The sequence below is a fragment of the Oryzias latipes genome, chromosome 24 (assembly GCF_053564925.1).
Source record: "Oryzias latipes strain Hd-rR chromosome 24, Olatipes_Hd-rR_3.1".
In the NCBI taxonomy this organism is placed as follows: domain Eukaryota; kingdom Metazoa; phylum Chordata; class Actinopteri; order Beloniformes; family Adrianichthyidae; genus Oryzias; species Oryzias latipes.
This window is the reverse complement of record NC_136260.1, coordinates 22,230,059-22,244,231: the sequence shown is the minus strand read 5'-3', so window position 1 is coordinate 22,244,231 and position 14,173 is coordinate 22,230,059. Positions and strand designations below refer to the sequence as shown.

At 42.9% G+C, this 14,173-nt stretch overlaps 1 protein-coding gene across 10 annotated transcripts in view; it reads left to right on the top strand.

The window, feature by feature from the left end:
• Nucleotides 1-14,173, top strand: part of klhl29 (kelch like family member 29) — a 280,668-nt gene that overhangs the window by 237,177 nt on the left and 29,318 nt on the right. Inside the window, exon 14 of one of the 10 annotated variants that reach the window (XM_078943205.1) lies at nt 791-923. The exons of the other annotated variants lie outside the window; for them this stretch is intronic. Coding sequence (XP_078799331.1) covers nt 791-815 — 25 coding nt within the window. The 3' untranslated portion in view covers nt 816-923. Of the gene's footprint in view, nt 1-790; nt 924-14,173 lie in introns of those variants that run through there. 10 annotated transcript variants of the gene reach the window in all.

Genomic DNA, 14,173 nt, shown 5'->3' with positions numbered 1-14,173 from the left:
GTCATAGCATCAAGTTATTATCAATCTGCGATCAGATTTCTGCAGAAATGTGAACTTTATGGAAGTCAAACATAAAAATGTGTTGAGTTTCTTTCAGGTTTTCCTATGATAAGCATTTCAAATGTATTATTCATGATGCACATTTCCATTTAGAATGTGTCGTTAGTGAGATTTCGTTTTTGTTTTTCACCGACCGGATGTGTGTTGACCTGCTGTAAACGCCTTTAACATTACCCCACTGATGAAATATTGATTAAGCGTGTGGCTGACGCGGGAGCCGCAGGAGCTTTCACGGAGATCAGAAATATTTGGTGCATTTTAAGCAAGTGTCACAAAGGCTGTAAATAGTTTGCAGATTAAAACCCCGTTCATATCCTGAGGACTCCCTATCACCAGAATTTGTAATGCTCCATTTTTGCATTTGTGCCTGTAGCTAGCATAGATATCAGCTGATATTTTGGGGTGGAATGACAATGCTACAATGTGCTCCATCCACAATTTAAACATCTAATTTGTAACTTTTGGCTAAAAACTGCTGTTCGTTTTGCGGCAGATGTGCTATTATTTGAGGGATCTGGGCATCTAAATTCAACTTTTGTAAGACTTTATTTTAAAGTTTTTAGCTGAGCATCTGTCTGTACTGAAAAGAAATCTCCCTTAGCGATAAATACATCCTTATTGATTGCACTGCAGTTTTGCGGCTTTATTTGCTTTTCTCGTAGCAGCCAATTTTATTTTATTTTTTTGTGGCTGACCATCAATGTCTTTTTTTTTCCTGCTCTTACCATAGTCCATGCCTTCCAGTTGCATCCTGAAGAAGCATGTGCTACCGTCACCAATCCTTCCAAAGTAAAATGCATAAAAAAGGAGCAAAAATCCGTGCTGGGCAAAGCTTTCGCAGCATCATGCATAATGCAGGTTTGTTTTTGCTGAGAACAACGAGCAGTTTTGAAGATTAAGGAGGATTTGGGAACAACAGGCAGCCAGTCGGTCAAGTCTGCTTGAAAGACAGGTGCTATAAATTATGCACAATCTCAGCAGCAGCCTGGTGAGGAGCTTTCCTAATTTCCTAAGACTCTTTAATCAGGGTTTATTCCCCTCAAAAATCGGATTTGTTTTATGCAAAAAAAAAAAAACAATCAGTTGCCAAATCTAAAACTATTGAAATGATGAATCATATACGTCCCAATCTTTATGATCTGGACAATTTGATATGGACTTTTCAATATTACTTGACCACAATGTGCTGTCACAAGAAATTCTGAAATATGTTAGAGCTCAAAAAACTAAGAATACAAATATCAATTTCACGATGTTTCAAGGCACTTGGATAGCTGAATAAACAAATCCGATTCAATTGGTTTTAAAGTAAGAAAATGTTGTGAAGTTGGGATTAAATCCTGGCCTGGAGACTGAAGGAACCCTCCTGTCTTTGGCACGCCAAGGAGGCGGCAGCCACATCTGAAGAGCAGTTGTAATATGGAAAATGAATAACATTCACAAATCATTAATCAGCGCGTGCCAATGGCTGCCTTGTTTGATAAGCAGAAGGCTGGTGGGGATTGTATCTGAACGGCATGAAATGATGCGACAGCAGGAGTTGATTTGTTCCATTAATGCATTGATTGATTTTCATTCTGCGTGTGTTTGCATTTCTGTCCACGCTTGTGTGTTCTCATTGTTTGCAGAGTATAGAGTACATTCATGTCACATTAGAGCTTCTGTACGCCTTCTACATTTTTTCATGCTTACATCTTGAAATAGGATAAAATAAAATGTTTGCTTTGTCTGTGATTAGTCTCCTGCGAGTTTTAAGCTACGTGAACATCGCCCTCGACAACACACGTTCAAGCGACCGCTTCCAAAGAAAACTGAAGGTAAATGTACATAAACGCTCGTTTCGACCTTCCGCGTTCAAAAGTCTCATGCTATGTACACACCGGGCCTGAACATGTTGAAGAACGCGCTAAAAGCACTTTCTTAAATTAGCATACGGTGTTCACACTGGACTGTCGCTACCCGATATTTGCTGAAAGTTGGAAGGGTCTTTGTGTGAAATGTCGAGGAGCTGCAAATCTCACTTGATTTATTCTTTCACAGATCTATTCTGATGCACGAAAGACTCCATGTCTGTATTTCCATCCGGGCACAAACCGCAAATACGTGAATGTGTGAATGCGAGAGAATAGCCCAATATATGCACATAAACATACGTTTTCATAGATTTTTCTTTGAAAGTGGTCACATGAACGCGCGTTTACGAACTCGGTGTGAACTTAGCATCATGTTCTAAGTTTCTTTTACCATTTTTAGCCTAAACGTGTGGCCATTGGACCAGCGTTTAAAGTTAAACTAGATCAAACTTTGACCAATCAGGGACTTGGATTTGGTAGTGATGTATGGATGACGCACCAATGAATTCACTGAAGTACGTTTGAAAATTGATCACAGAGGAGACATTATTAATTGCAGTTTGTGTCCCGCTGGAATTATGCGACACCAAGTCTTTTGTATATCAGAATAGAGCTTATTCAACTGTAGGTGGCAGAAATGTGCTAGTAAATGGCAGAATAAGAAGAAGATTCCCTTTCCTGTTTTTGAACATCATGGGCTATTCTCGCATTCAAGAACCCACATTTAGCACATTCTTTCGGAAGTAATGGGAGCAAATACGGAGAAAGGTTATGAAGTTTAAATATTAATTTAGCATTTTTATAAAGAACCACCGAGCTCAACTACAATATATCTATTGTTGATATTTACTGGACATCTCTGCTTTGTTACAAAACAATTTAAAGTAACACTTTCATAACCAGTTTGGGTCAAAAAGGAGAGAAGAAAGACTGATGGACAAAAATGAAAAGAGGAATGACATCTGCAGGCATTTGGTTGTTTGTGTTTTCCTCCTGGAATAACCTGGACTTTGTGTCCAGAGGCCTTCGTTCATGTTTATAAAGTACAACCGAGCTCATCTCAGTGTGCCACACAAAGATGGAATAAAAAGAATCAACCAGCTAAAAAATAGAATACTTTCATTTAAACTCCATCCCGAGTTCTGATAAGAACAAATGTTCTTAACTTGATTTAATCATGACCAACAGGTTGCTTACGGAGATTTCTGTTCTGAAAACTCCTAAAGGCAGGAAAATGTAGAGAAATCAGATTTAAAAAATGAGTGTTTTAGGATAAAAGTCTAGCAAAACCATTTAAAATAACAGATTTAGAACCGGTTTGGGTCAAAAGGGTTAGAAAGAGAGATTGACGCACAAAAATGAGCGACCTTGGGAGCCTTTCAGGCAGATTACTCTAGCAGGATTTTACTCAGTTACTCCCCTAGGGCGGTCCAATTAATCAACTCACCTGTCCAGCGTCCTATTTAAGTCCAGGTGTGCAGTTGTTGACTCTGCTTTCGCCGACCCACCCTCCTCCCCGGCTTCCACCTGTGAGCTCCGTTAGGGGTAGTTATTACCCAAAAGTTTTATGGAAATCTTATCTCGTGGAATTGTACGGAGCCTAATGCCAAACGAAAAGAATGTGAAAATAAATCCTTTTTACTGCATGAGTTGTCTGACTGAAATGAAGAAAGGACTCAAACGTTAGATTAGAAAGGGTGTTTTTGTTGTTGTCGTGTTTGTGTCGCTCCAATCGTTTTTCGAGCACATTCTTCCATGGCCTTTTGAAGGACTGCTAAGTGGAACGGAACTTTTTCATCACCTTTCTAAACCTTCATCACTTCTTTCTGTTGTGTATCTTCTCCGTAAACACACATCTGCGCTGGCTGACAGCAGCCAAGGTCTCTCACCTCCAACTTCTGGCTCTGAGCACCTTGACACCTAATTTGCAGTGCTCCCCACTTCTGGAGCATCCTATCTCTCCATCCATCTCACTGAGGGTTTCATGCTTCTGAGCATGAAATTCACACACAATTACAATTATGTCTTCAATCAGAGCCATCGGTGGGCTTGTAGGATGGGGGCCCTTTCTTTGGGAACGGCAGGGGGTCCGAATCAGCACTCGGAGGACGGAGCGGGCTGGTTCCCATCACTGCTCTCTGATCTGATGACTGACACTTTTTCCGGGAAAAGGGGAAGCTTTGAGCTTGCAATCAGGTGCCCTGAGCCTGAACACCCTTCAGCATGTTGATCCTCTGGCAAACCAGTATGATAGCAAATGCTGAATAATTCATGAATGTTTAATGATATGTCAATCACAACAGTTTTGTTTTATTTATTGCCATCCTTGCATACTCCAAGCTCTGTTGCCAGTTAATAATACATGAAGTTTGTTAGCAACATGACACTGGATGCAGCTACTAGCTTTACTCATCAGGGATGTCGTGCTGTTTTGGCTAACAAGGCCGCTGGAGAAAGGCAGGAATTTGTTTTTACTGCATTTTATACCAAAATGACCTTTTCAAAAGTTCCCAAAATCTGTTGAGAGAAAAGCCAGAGTGGGATATAAGTTAATTACCATATATTCTGCACATTGCTAGGATAACTATTCAAGAGACGGTCATTAAGAGCTGAGCATTTGGACGTCTATTCTATCCTTGTGAAGGCTCCTCTTCTCCAGCAAATCATCCTTGGATGGATTCAGCCGATGCTTTTATGTCCAAAAAACAGCGTTCGGCTGTTTTACAAGTCCTGGAACAGGAACCTCGAAAGGCTTGCAGGGAAGTTCGCGTGAGATCCTGGCTTCGAACGTGAAGCTGAATGCAGCTGAAAGTCTTCTGTGAGCTGCTCGTTGTAAACCTCGGAGGCATTAAGCACTTGATGTCAGCAGGTGGTACATAAACACCCACAGAGCAGACCCACAGAGTCTCGGATCACACTAGAGGTTAGAGCTTGAGCTGGTTTGAAGTCATAGTTGGGGAGGTTTTGCTTGAATGAGAGAAAATAAAGAATAGTAGATCACAGAAAATCTGATCCATTGACTCAACCTACTAAGAACCTGTCAAAGTTTTCTCCTTAAACATAAAGTAAAGACATGGTTTTAATTTCATACAGCTGAGGAGCTCCTCTTGTCTGCCTCGGCTCTCTGCCCAACAGCACTCTCTTTTGGAGGTGCTGGGTAAATGACCACCAGGGCAATGGTAATACTGGGGCATTCCATAGCTCTGGGGTCCCTGGAGGCCAGAATCGTGCACCAAAGATGGTGCAGAAAGAGAGACAGAGAACAGCAGGAGGCCAACATGAATTCTGCAATGGATGGCCGGCTCTGAGAGATGAAAGGGGAAGTGTGTGTAGCAGCACCGTGCCGGCCGACGAGCGCCATGACTCACAACTGCAACCGATGGACTCGTGTAAAGATGCCCCCGCTTTTCTCTCCCGTCCCCTCCACTGCAATTAAAAGCTGCTGGTCTAAACTTTTCAGTGTCTTTTTTTTCTTCTTGCGTGTGCGCGCTCACACATGGTTCATGTTCGGCGGTTGGAAGAATGGACTGGGAGGGAACCGTGTGGTTGGTTTACAACAGAGCCCCCCCTAGATGAGCCCCCCTCCCCCCCTAATCCTTGCTCCCCAGGATTAACTGACTTCATAGCGCTAACCCCTGCTGCGCTGTCAGTGCATCGCTGCACCCTCCCAGTCCTCCCCAGCCTGCCTCGCTCACCCCGCCTCTACTTCTGATCATCGCCAAGACTGTGTGGAATTTTAAGGACTTCAGTTGAGAGACTGAAACATCTTTGCATTCAGCTTTTACAAATTACAATTAAACATAATGTAATGTAAATGTAAACCAAACCAACCTAAATTAAAGCCTCACCTGTACAGATGCTGCAGGTTATTGGGTTGCTGGGGCTGTGGAGGATCGTAAAGAGGAGCGGCTGCATCTTGGCACAGGTGTGTCTTTCAGTTCCCTTGAGGCCACCTTAAGCGGCGCCATGAAAATGGAACGTACCATTGCCATGCGTGCAAACGTATCATGAAGTATTTATACATGGCTTATCACTTACTGGTGATGCTGTTGTATGGTGTCCTCACGCTAAATTTTGGGTGTGGGTACTGAGTGCGTAAGTGCCCGTAGGATGTCCACACAAACTGCACTCTGATTGTCATATTACCTCAATTCTAGTAGCCAGTCTGCATAAAAGGAGCGCAGACTTATCACATGACCAGCGATAACGGCATCCGTGCCTAGTGCGGAGGATTTTGGGACATCCCGCCTGCATCTCACCGACTTCACCCACCCATATGGTTTAAAGTCCCACCCTGATCATCTTTTGATGATTATGCAGTTTTTAACAAAGATGTAAAAACCTGTTTTGTTTTTGGGACATAGTTTCATCAGAAATTCACCTCTGAGTTGTGGGCGGGACTGTTGACGCACAATATTTACACTATTTTCACATGCTTCACAACCCTGACCTGACATTAGCGGAGCAACAACATTGGTAAGCAATTGGAATTGGAGCTATCCAGCCGTATAGTTTAGAGCCAGAAGCCGCCTCGACCCCAGCATATTTTTGACGATACGCCAACAAGCTTTTTCAAACTGCATTTTAGGTCAGCTCCTGATTCACAGTGATTTGAGTAAAGAAATATTCAGAAATACAAGCTTGAAACCTGTTTTCTTCTTTTCCATCACAAGAAAACTGCCACAAGGAGATGTTAAAAACACCAAAAACTCAATTTTCATCAGAGTGGGGCTTTAAAGGGCCAATATCGTACTTTTCTTAAGCCTTTCAGAGTAAACCGTATCCATATATATGATAATATATTAGCTTTGAACATTATAAAACACTTAAAAGCTTAAAAACCTTCTTTTTTTCATGATATAGCCCCTTTAGGTGCTTGTGTATGAACTGCTATGACCAAGCGGTCTACCATTTGATATTTCCGCCTGCCTGCCCCCATACAGGTTTGCCGATTTTTCACCACCCGGAAGGGCAGTAGTGACAAAGACTTACCATCTCCACCTATAGCTTCTTCTCATCTCACTCAGGTTTCCCTTTTTAAGTCTGCATCACTGCTCCCTCCGTCTCTGCATGGAGCTGGTGTGAAGGGCAGGAAAACGATGGGTGAACTCGGGGCCTGCCGGGCCTGCGTCGTCGCATCCATCTGACATGCTCAGGGGGCAAAAACAACAACTACCCAACTCTGTCTTCTGTTCCAGCCCTGTGGTTGACTTTGGCGGTAGACGTTTATCGTCACTGTTGCCTAAAGGGGTGGTGACATATGTTCAGTTAGTCGGGGCGCCTGAGGACAGTGTTAAGGAAATCAGGTGACAAACAAATTCCCTTCGCTTTGCTTCCGTTGTTCCCTCTCGCACGTGTAAACGTATAGCCCCCCTAACCACCCTCACGGCGTCTTCTCTCTCGTCCGCCAGTTGTCCACTTGGTGAGGTTGCAGCAGATTCCTGCGGGCTAATTATGAGTGGTTGGGATGTGACAGATGCCACAGACGGGGTTGGCAGACAGTGCGATGCATAGTCCTGGCAACCCTTTGCACTATCCCGACACCGCAGCTCTGCTGCACCAAGGGAGAGATCAACACCGGAGATGGGAGGGCTGGTAGTTATATATAGATTTGTCCTGTGTGGGTGTAAGCCAAGGTGAGGGTGTTCACATCCATGAAGGATGAGTGCAAACACACCACCTTAGTAGTGTGTGGAGTGTATACAAATATTAGTTGCATGTCATTTTCTCTCCAATTCTGGCAAATTTCTCAATGAATTTGGTACAAAAAATTCCCTATTAAATCACTCACACGGTCGTGCGACTGTGCACACCAGCAGGCTATCTTGACACAGCGGTCTCAGTTTTTAGACACTATAATAAAGAGAAAAGATCATGCTTGACACCCCACGCCTTCGTCATCCTCCTCCCAGCACACACACAGCGATGTCCCACTTGGCTGCTATCAACACACAGTCTCGCTTTGGTAATGAAGTGAGGTCTCGGCCTTCCATCTCCCATCTAGTTTTGAAGAGTGAAGGAGCAGTAATTGGTGTACGACCTACACCACCGGCAGCACTCATGTCCCCTGTCCTACGTGACATTCCCATCCAATTAAATCTCTCGTCTGCGCACACACACACACACACACAGGCGCTGGCGAGGCATGGAGGAGGCGCACACTCTCGCTGTTATGGTGGCTCCCTAACTTCTTCTGCTGATAGTCTTTCAAGGTGCCCTTTCAAGTTTGCACACGTGTGGTACAGGATATCTAAAATTGAACTACATGCAAAGCGTGTCTGTGTGTTCACGGGGAGATTGTGCACCGAAGCACAGGAGGAGACTGCTGCTCTGAATGAGTTCATTTTCAGGGATTATGGGTAGATCTGTGGAGCCATTGGATGGATTGCTCTCTGTCTCCCAGGGATTATGTGAAGGGGACGCTGAAGGTGGCAGGTCTGTGTCGGCCTGTGGTTCTTTGTGTGTGTCTGGACCGAAATGTGCTGTGATCCATCAGAGTTAATGAGTTGTGTGGGCACTCTCCAGCATCCGTGGCAGGGGAAGCATGTTCCTTGCGTGTCTTCTGACTGACCTTGACTTCAGCCCGTCAGATCGGTGCACTTTGGGGCCGTCCTTACACGGAGCAAGACTCCACCAGATCTCCAGATGTAAACGCACACAGTCTGTCAAATGTGTGTGGCATGAGCACATAACAAGCACAACTGTGCTGCCCTTGAGAGGATTTGGGTTAAATGTAGGCGTTTATGACTGAGAAAATGTTTCTGCTGCCACCAACCTGATGGACAATGAAGTCTTCCAAAAAGAAATCTGATGTTTTGATTGTTTAGATGTAGTTTTGTGCTAAAAGTACCACAGAACCGTTTAAATGAACAACGAGCAGATCAACAATCGGCATAACCCACCTATCTCGATCGGAAAGAAATTTTGATCCGAACAAGTCTGATCGGGGCGGACTATTCTGAACGCCGTGTTTACATGACGCATTTTTCTTCCGATCAGGCGTTCTTTCCGATTACTTTTGTTCATGTAAACGCAGCTGTTGATTCAATTCTTTTATTGAGACTTCCCCCTAGCAGGAGGCCCTAACCTTAACCCTACGGCCCCTGACTAATAGCCCTGAACTCAACCCCTAACCCCAACCCAGGGGGGAGGGCCCTAACCTTAGGTAACCTCTCCCTGCATTGATTTAATCATTAATTGGAACCTGTCTCTCAGAAAACCCTAACCCACGGAAAACCAAAAACTGAGGTGGCCTAATCCGATTGCAGATGTATGCACTTTCAACAGTTGCCCACTTGGGGGCGCTATTTCCTGAAACAAGCTCCAACAACAGTAAAAATAAGCACAAAGAAGAAAAGTGGCTGGTCCCTGGGTCTCTTTGACCTTTACTCCCCCTCCTCGCTCCACTTTTGAGCCTTTTTTTGTGATTCAGCCTCATCAACACATTGAGAGTTTAGGTTTCATGGTAGCCAAACAAAGCAGACGATCCGACGTGGCTCAAACCTGCATCCGAATGCGCAGACAGAAAACTATTCTGGGGTGGATTTCTATGAAATGTTATGTTTAACATCAAAACTGAGCTACCTTTCGTTTAACAGACTGTCCAGCGTCAATATTTATCATCTTTTAGATGCTATCGGGCTCACCCGTCTGGCCTTTTTGCACATTTTAAGAAAGGCCAGAGTTTGGTAACATCCAGGTAAGATACAGAAAAGTAACAAATCATATCAGCAGCTTCAAAACGACTCTGACTATCACAGTTCATCTCTAAAGTGATGCTTTAGATCAGTTCATTGAAGGATTTTGTTTAAACTGCTTCTTTTCAGCTTCCTTCTAGTTCAGGAAGTGTATCATTTTATTTTGTGCCGTTGTTGCTTATATCTGAGATTTTCAGAAAGAAACTTCCTCATTCGTAATACATATATTAATGACTAAAAAGCAGAACCGTTAGGAGAACAATAGCAGCTTTATTTTTGGTGATCCAGAATTTTTTGTTTGTCTCGGTTCGCCATATTAACATTACAATTTAAATGATACCAAATCAATTTAGCATCTATGTTCAAAAGGACAATATTAGTTGCCAGCAGACTCTCTTGATATTTTTCTTAATAAATCACATTTTAAAGATCAGAAATTTACAATAAAATGGATTTAAACTCAACTGTTTTTCTTATTGCCATTTTTTTTAATTTCATTTTGAATTTTAAGGTTACTCACTGTTTAGTGCACTATATAGGACGTTCGCCATTTTCTTTGGAGTGTCCAAATCTACAATCCCAAAATCCAGTGCCCTTGAAATTTCCCATAAGTCTCTGAGAAAAACAGTGTTGCCACTCTATCCTATAACGGAGACCAGATCCGTCCACGGATGAGTGAAAACGCATCGACTTGGGTTAAATCATTTTACGGCACTTACTGAGCATCCCTTGAGATGTTAATACCAATAAAAACCTCTTAAATATTGATTTTGATATTGACAAACAAAAGAAAAATGCTAATTTAAGGATCAGAACTCTACTATCGTGTGCAAAGTCGGCCCGCACGGCCGGCTCTACCCGATCCGTATGGTGCATGTGCGAATGTTGTCTTCTTCTACTGCTTCTTGGATGGCAGTTTACTCCTCAGGTTCACGAGGACAGCGTCACCTTTCGGCACTTAATTAACTCTGTTAAGACGGACACGCTATTAACGTTTATTTTGATTGCAGAAGTGGCTGCACTAGCCAGGGGGGGGGGGGGGGGGGCATGGTGGTGTGGTTTTCATGATGTCGTGCATTGTTGAGATTTTCAATGTTTTAACAATAGGATACGATTAACAGCGTTGCGTCTAGGCGATGCTCCTTTGTATTATTGAGCTGTAATTTTTCTCTCCGTTGGTGAGAAAAGTGTAAATTCAGTTGCTTAAGTGCAGGACTGACACGTGGAAAATCAGGGTTCGATTCCCTGGGGGGGAGCAATGGGTTTCATCCAGTTTAGGTCCTTGGGCAAAGCCCTTCATGCTACTGCCTAACTGTGTCCAGGTCCCCCTGTGCCGGTCCCCAGCCTGGATGAAATACAGGGTTGTGTCAGGAAGGGCATCATGTGCGTTTCAGTAAACAACACCACAATCACTTACAATCTTGGAACATTAAACGTACAAAAAATGTACACACTTGCTAAAGCTGCTTTCAAATATGCACTTTAGATTCAAGTTTTCAGTTTTTCTTTAGATCTCTACTTTGATTTAACTTTTTATTTGAGTTTTTGGTATTTCTCACAAAATTCACTTTTTTAAAATGTATTGGGTAGAAATCCTAGGTTTATAGTAAGGGTTATTTTATTACATTTAAAACATTTACTATTTTTTCAAATTTAATGTTCATTTATTTTGTTTCAGTTTTAGGTTTAGACTTTTTTATTTAAGTTTTCAGTATTAATTAAAATCTACAACCTTGTTACAAATTTCACATTTTTAATTTGAAATTTGAATTCTGCACTTTACAATTTAGAGTTTCTAATAATCCCTTCAATTTATCCTTTTTTTTCAAATGTATGCCCTAAAAACAGTTTTATATACAGCTTTTCAGTATTTCTGTCCTTTTTAATTTTTTTTCAAACTCAAAACTTCAGTTTTTCAAGTTTTTATCATTTTTTTCAAGTTTATGATGTCTACTTTTGAGTTTAAAACACACTTTTTTAAAATTTCGCTTTATTTAACTTATTATTTTTTATTTACAATCTGATTTATCATCCAAAAAAAACATCCAAAATGTATTGCATATTGTTACAGCAAAAAATAAACTACCAAACTCAAATGTTCTGACTTTAAGTGCTAAGGTGGTTTTATCTGTAAAAAAAAGAGTGACAACAGTGGAGGCATCTTCTCTATTTGTCTGATGAAGCTTCAGGCGTGACACCAAAATTATACGCTCCCTATATCAAGCATTTGCATTTCTGTGCTGAATCATCCATGCACGAGGCAAGTAGAGTTGATTTCGCCCCCAGACGTTGATTAGCCACCTAAGGAGAGGTAACACGGGGACGCCCAGCTGTCACACATGCAGGGAACGGAGACGGATGCAAACGAGTTCAAATTAGATGTCGCAAAGCCGCTGGTTTTGTTTTCATCTCCGACAATGTGCGTGGAGCGTGACAAAATGCGCATTTGTGACACGTATGAGGGCATTTTTACGTACCAAAACCTGGAAGACGCACTCTCAGCTTGTACGTTTAAAATAAAGACGCTGGAAACAAAGTAATTAGCTCATCCTGAGTGGAGGGGAAAATGCAAACAATGTGTGCAAAGTAATGAGTCCAATTTGCCCGGATGATTCATGTTCATTTACTCATACTTTATTAATCCCTGAAGGAAAACCATGTAATTGCTGAGAAGAGATAAATAACAAAGAGGGTGCAAAACTTTTGGAAAGTTGGAGCAAACAAAAGGTGAGAAATGTTTTTGAGCACATTGGGATGTGTTTGCAGCCAGGCAACACCTGAGCTGACGATGTCACATGCAGGTTTATCACAGGTGACCTGTCAGGCTAGGTAACATCAATCTGTCATTCTATTCCTTTTTTTTTAGCAACATATTTGTGCCTTTGTCTTTTTTTCTTTTTTTTTCTTTTTTGGATAATTTTGGGGGTAAACAGCTCAGTCTGCTGTCCCTGTATGTAAAGTGTCTTGTTGCCATGGCAACTCATCACGTGAAACTTCAAAAAAGTGGCACAATTACTGGCAGAAAGCACAACACTCCAGCCTGGAAAAACATTTGACTCAAAAAACAGAAATGCCATGCACAACCAAAGAAATGTCGTCATGTGATCAGAGCTGGGACAACAGGCTTGGTAGTTGGGGGGGGGGGGGGGGGGGGGGGGCATGTTTTTGGGTGTTGCACAGAAAGGGGAGTTATGGTGGAGTTGTGGGTGCAGGTCTCACACTTTCTGTCATGTGCTCTGACACACGGATGGCAGCTGACACAACACGCTCCCCCTCTCCAAAATGGATGTCCTGTCTCATGTTCAGTCGCACAAGGCCGCCGTCTGACTTGACAGATCGCCAGATCAATGCGATACAATTTCCTCGCCGGCCTCATTTGCGGGATTTCCCTCCCCTGTCTTCTCTTGCCCGTCATTCCCCCCTCACCTACTATCTTTGTACTGCTTAGGTGGGAGAAGGAAGAAGGAAAATAACAGATAAAAGGGGATGAGTGTCCACAGCCACCATCAGTAACAAATGAGCCGGTTGGACATGAAAGTTTGCCACTTCCTTTCACCTCCTGCCTCCATATTGAGGTTTTTCCCCACTTCGCTGCTAATTAGCATTCTGGACAAACGTGAAAAACGTTAATGCGAGCAAATGAAGTTTATATCTGAGTGCAAATTGTTTTGAACGAGCTCCAGGCTGGCGCTGATTCACACAGAAGTCCTGTTTTCCTCCAGCCAAATCACGAGCTCTCAGTTCATTACTTCTGACAGGACACAGAGGGCTTTGAGGGATCGATGCGCTTCCATACCAATGCCGCTCCTCGCCTCTCGGACCCGTTCCAGTGGCGTTCTAGCGGCTGAATTAACTGGTGCCGAGCGTGGGACTGCATATGGATGACTTGGAATTGAGGTCTATTCCTGCTTTGAGCTAAATGCTAATGCCTGGAGGAAGACAGGAACAACGGCTTTTGCACTTGTCACATGCACCCGTGCGGGCTCCTGCATCTTACAGAGAGGGCAGGTTCCTTTGAGGTCGTACAGCCTCCTCAAACGGAGCGTACCATTGTCGTGCGTGTGGGATGCGTTACGTGATTCCAGTATTTGTTACACACACTTATGACGTAGGGGTGATGTGGTCGTACGGCGCCCTCACGCCGTACTCTAGTCCAGTTCTTTTCAGCCTGTTTTTAGCCAAGCTCCACTTTGTCTTAGACAAAAGTCCCAACCAAAAATACATTTAAGAACAAAAACAAAATACACAGTCCCTCCAGGATCTCATGTGCATTTTTTGTATTTCTTGCTATAGTTTTATTTGATTTTCTTTTCTCTAAATCAAAAATGTTTAAGAAAAATCTTCTTCCTCTTTCGGCTTCTCCCATCAGGGGTCGCCACAGCGAACAAGTCGCATGGTAAACTTGGCAATGTTTTTTACGCCGGATGCCCTTCCTGACGAAACCTTCTCAAACCGGGCTTGGGACCGGCACAGAGGTAGGAAAGGGAACAGGGAGCAAAAGTGCTTAAAGTCAGATGTTATTAGAAAGCATAAAATACACACTTTTTTGCCAACATGCTGCAG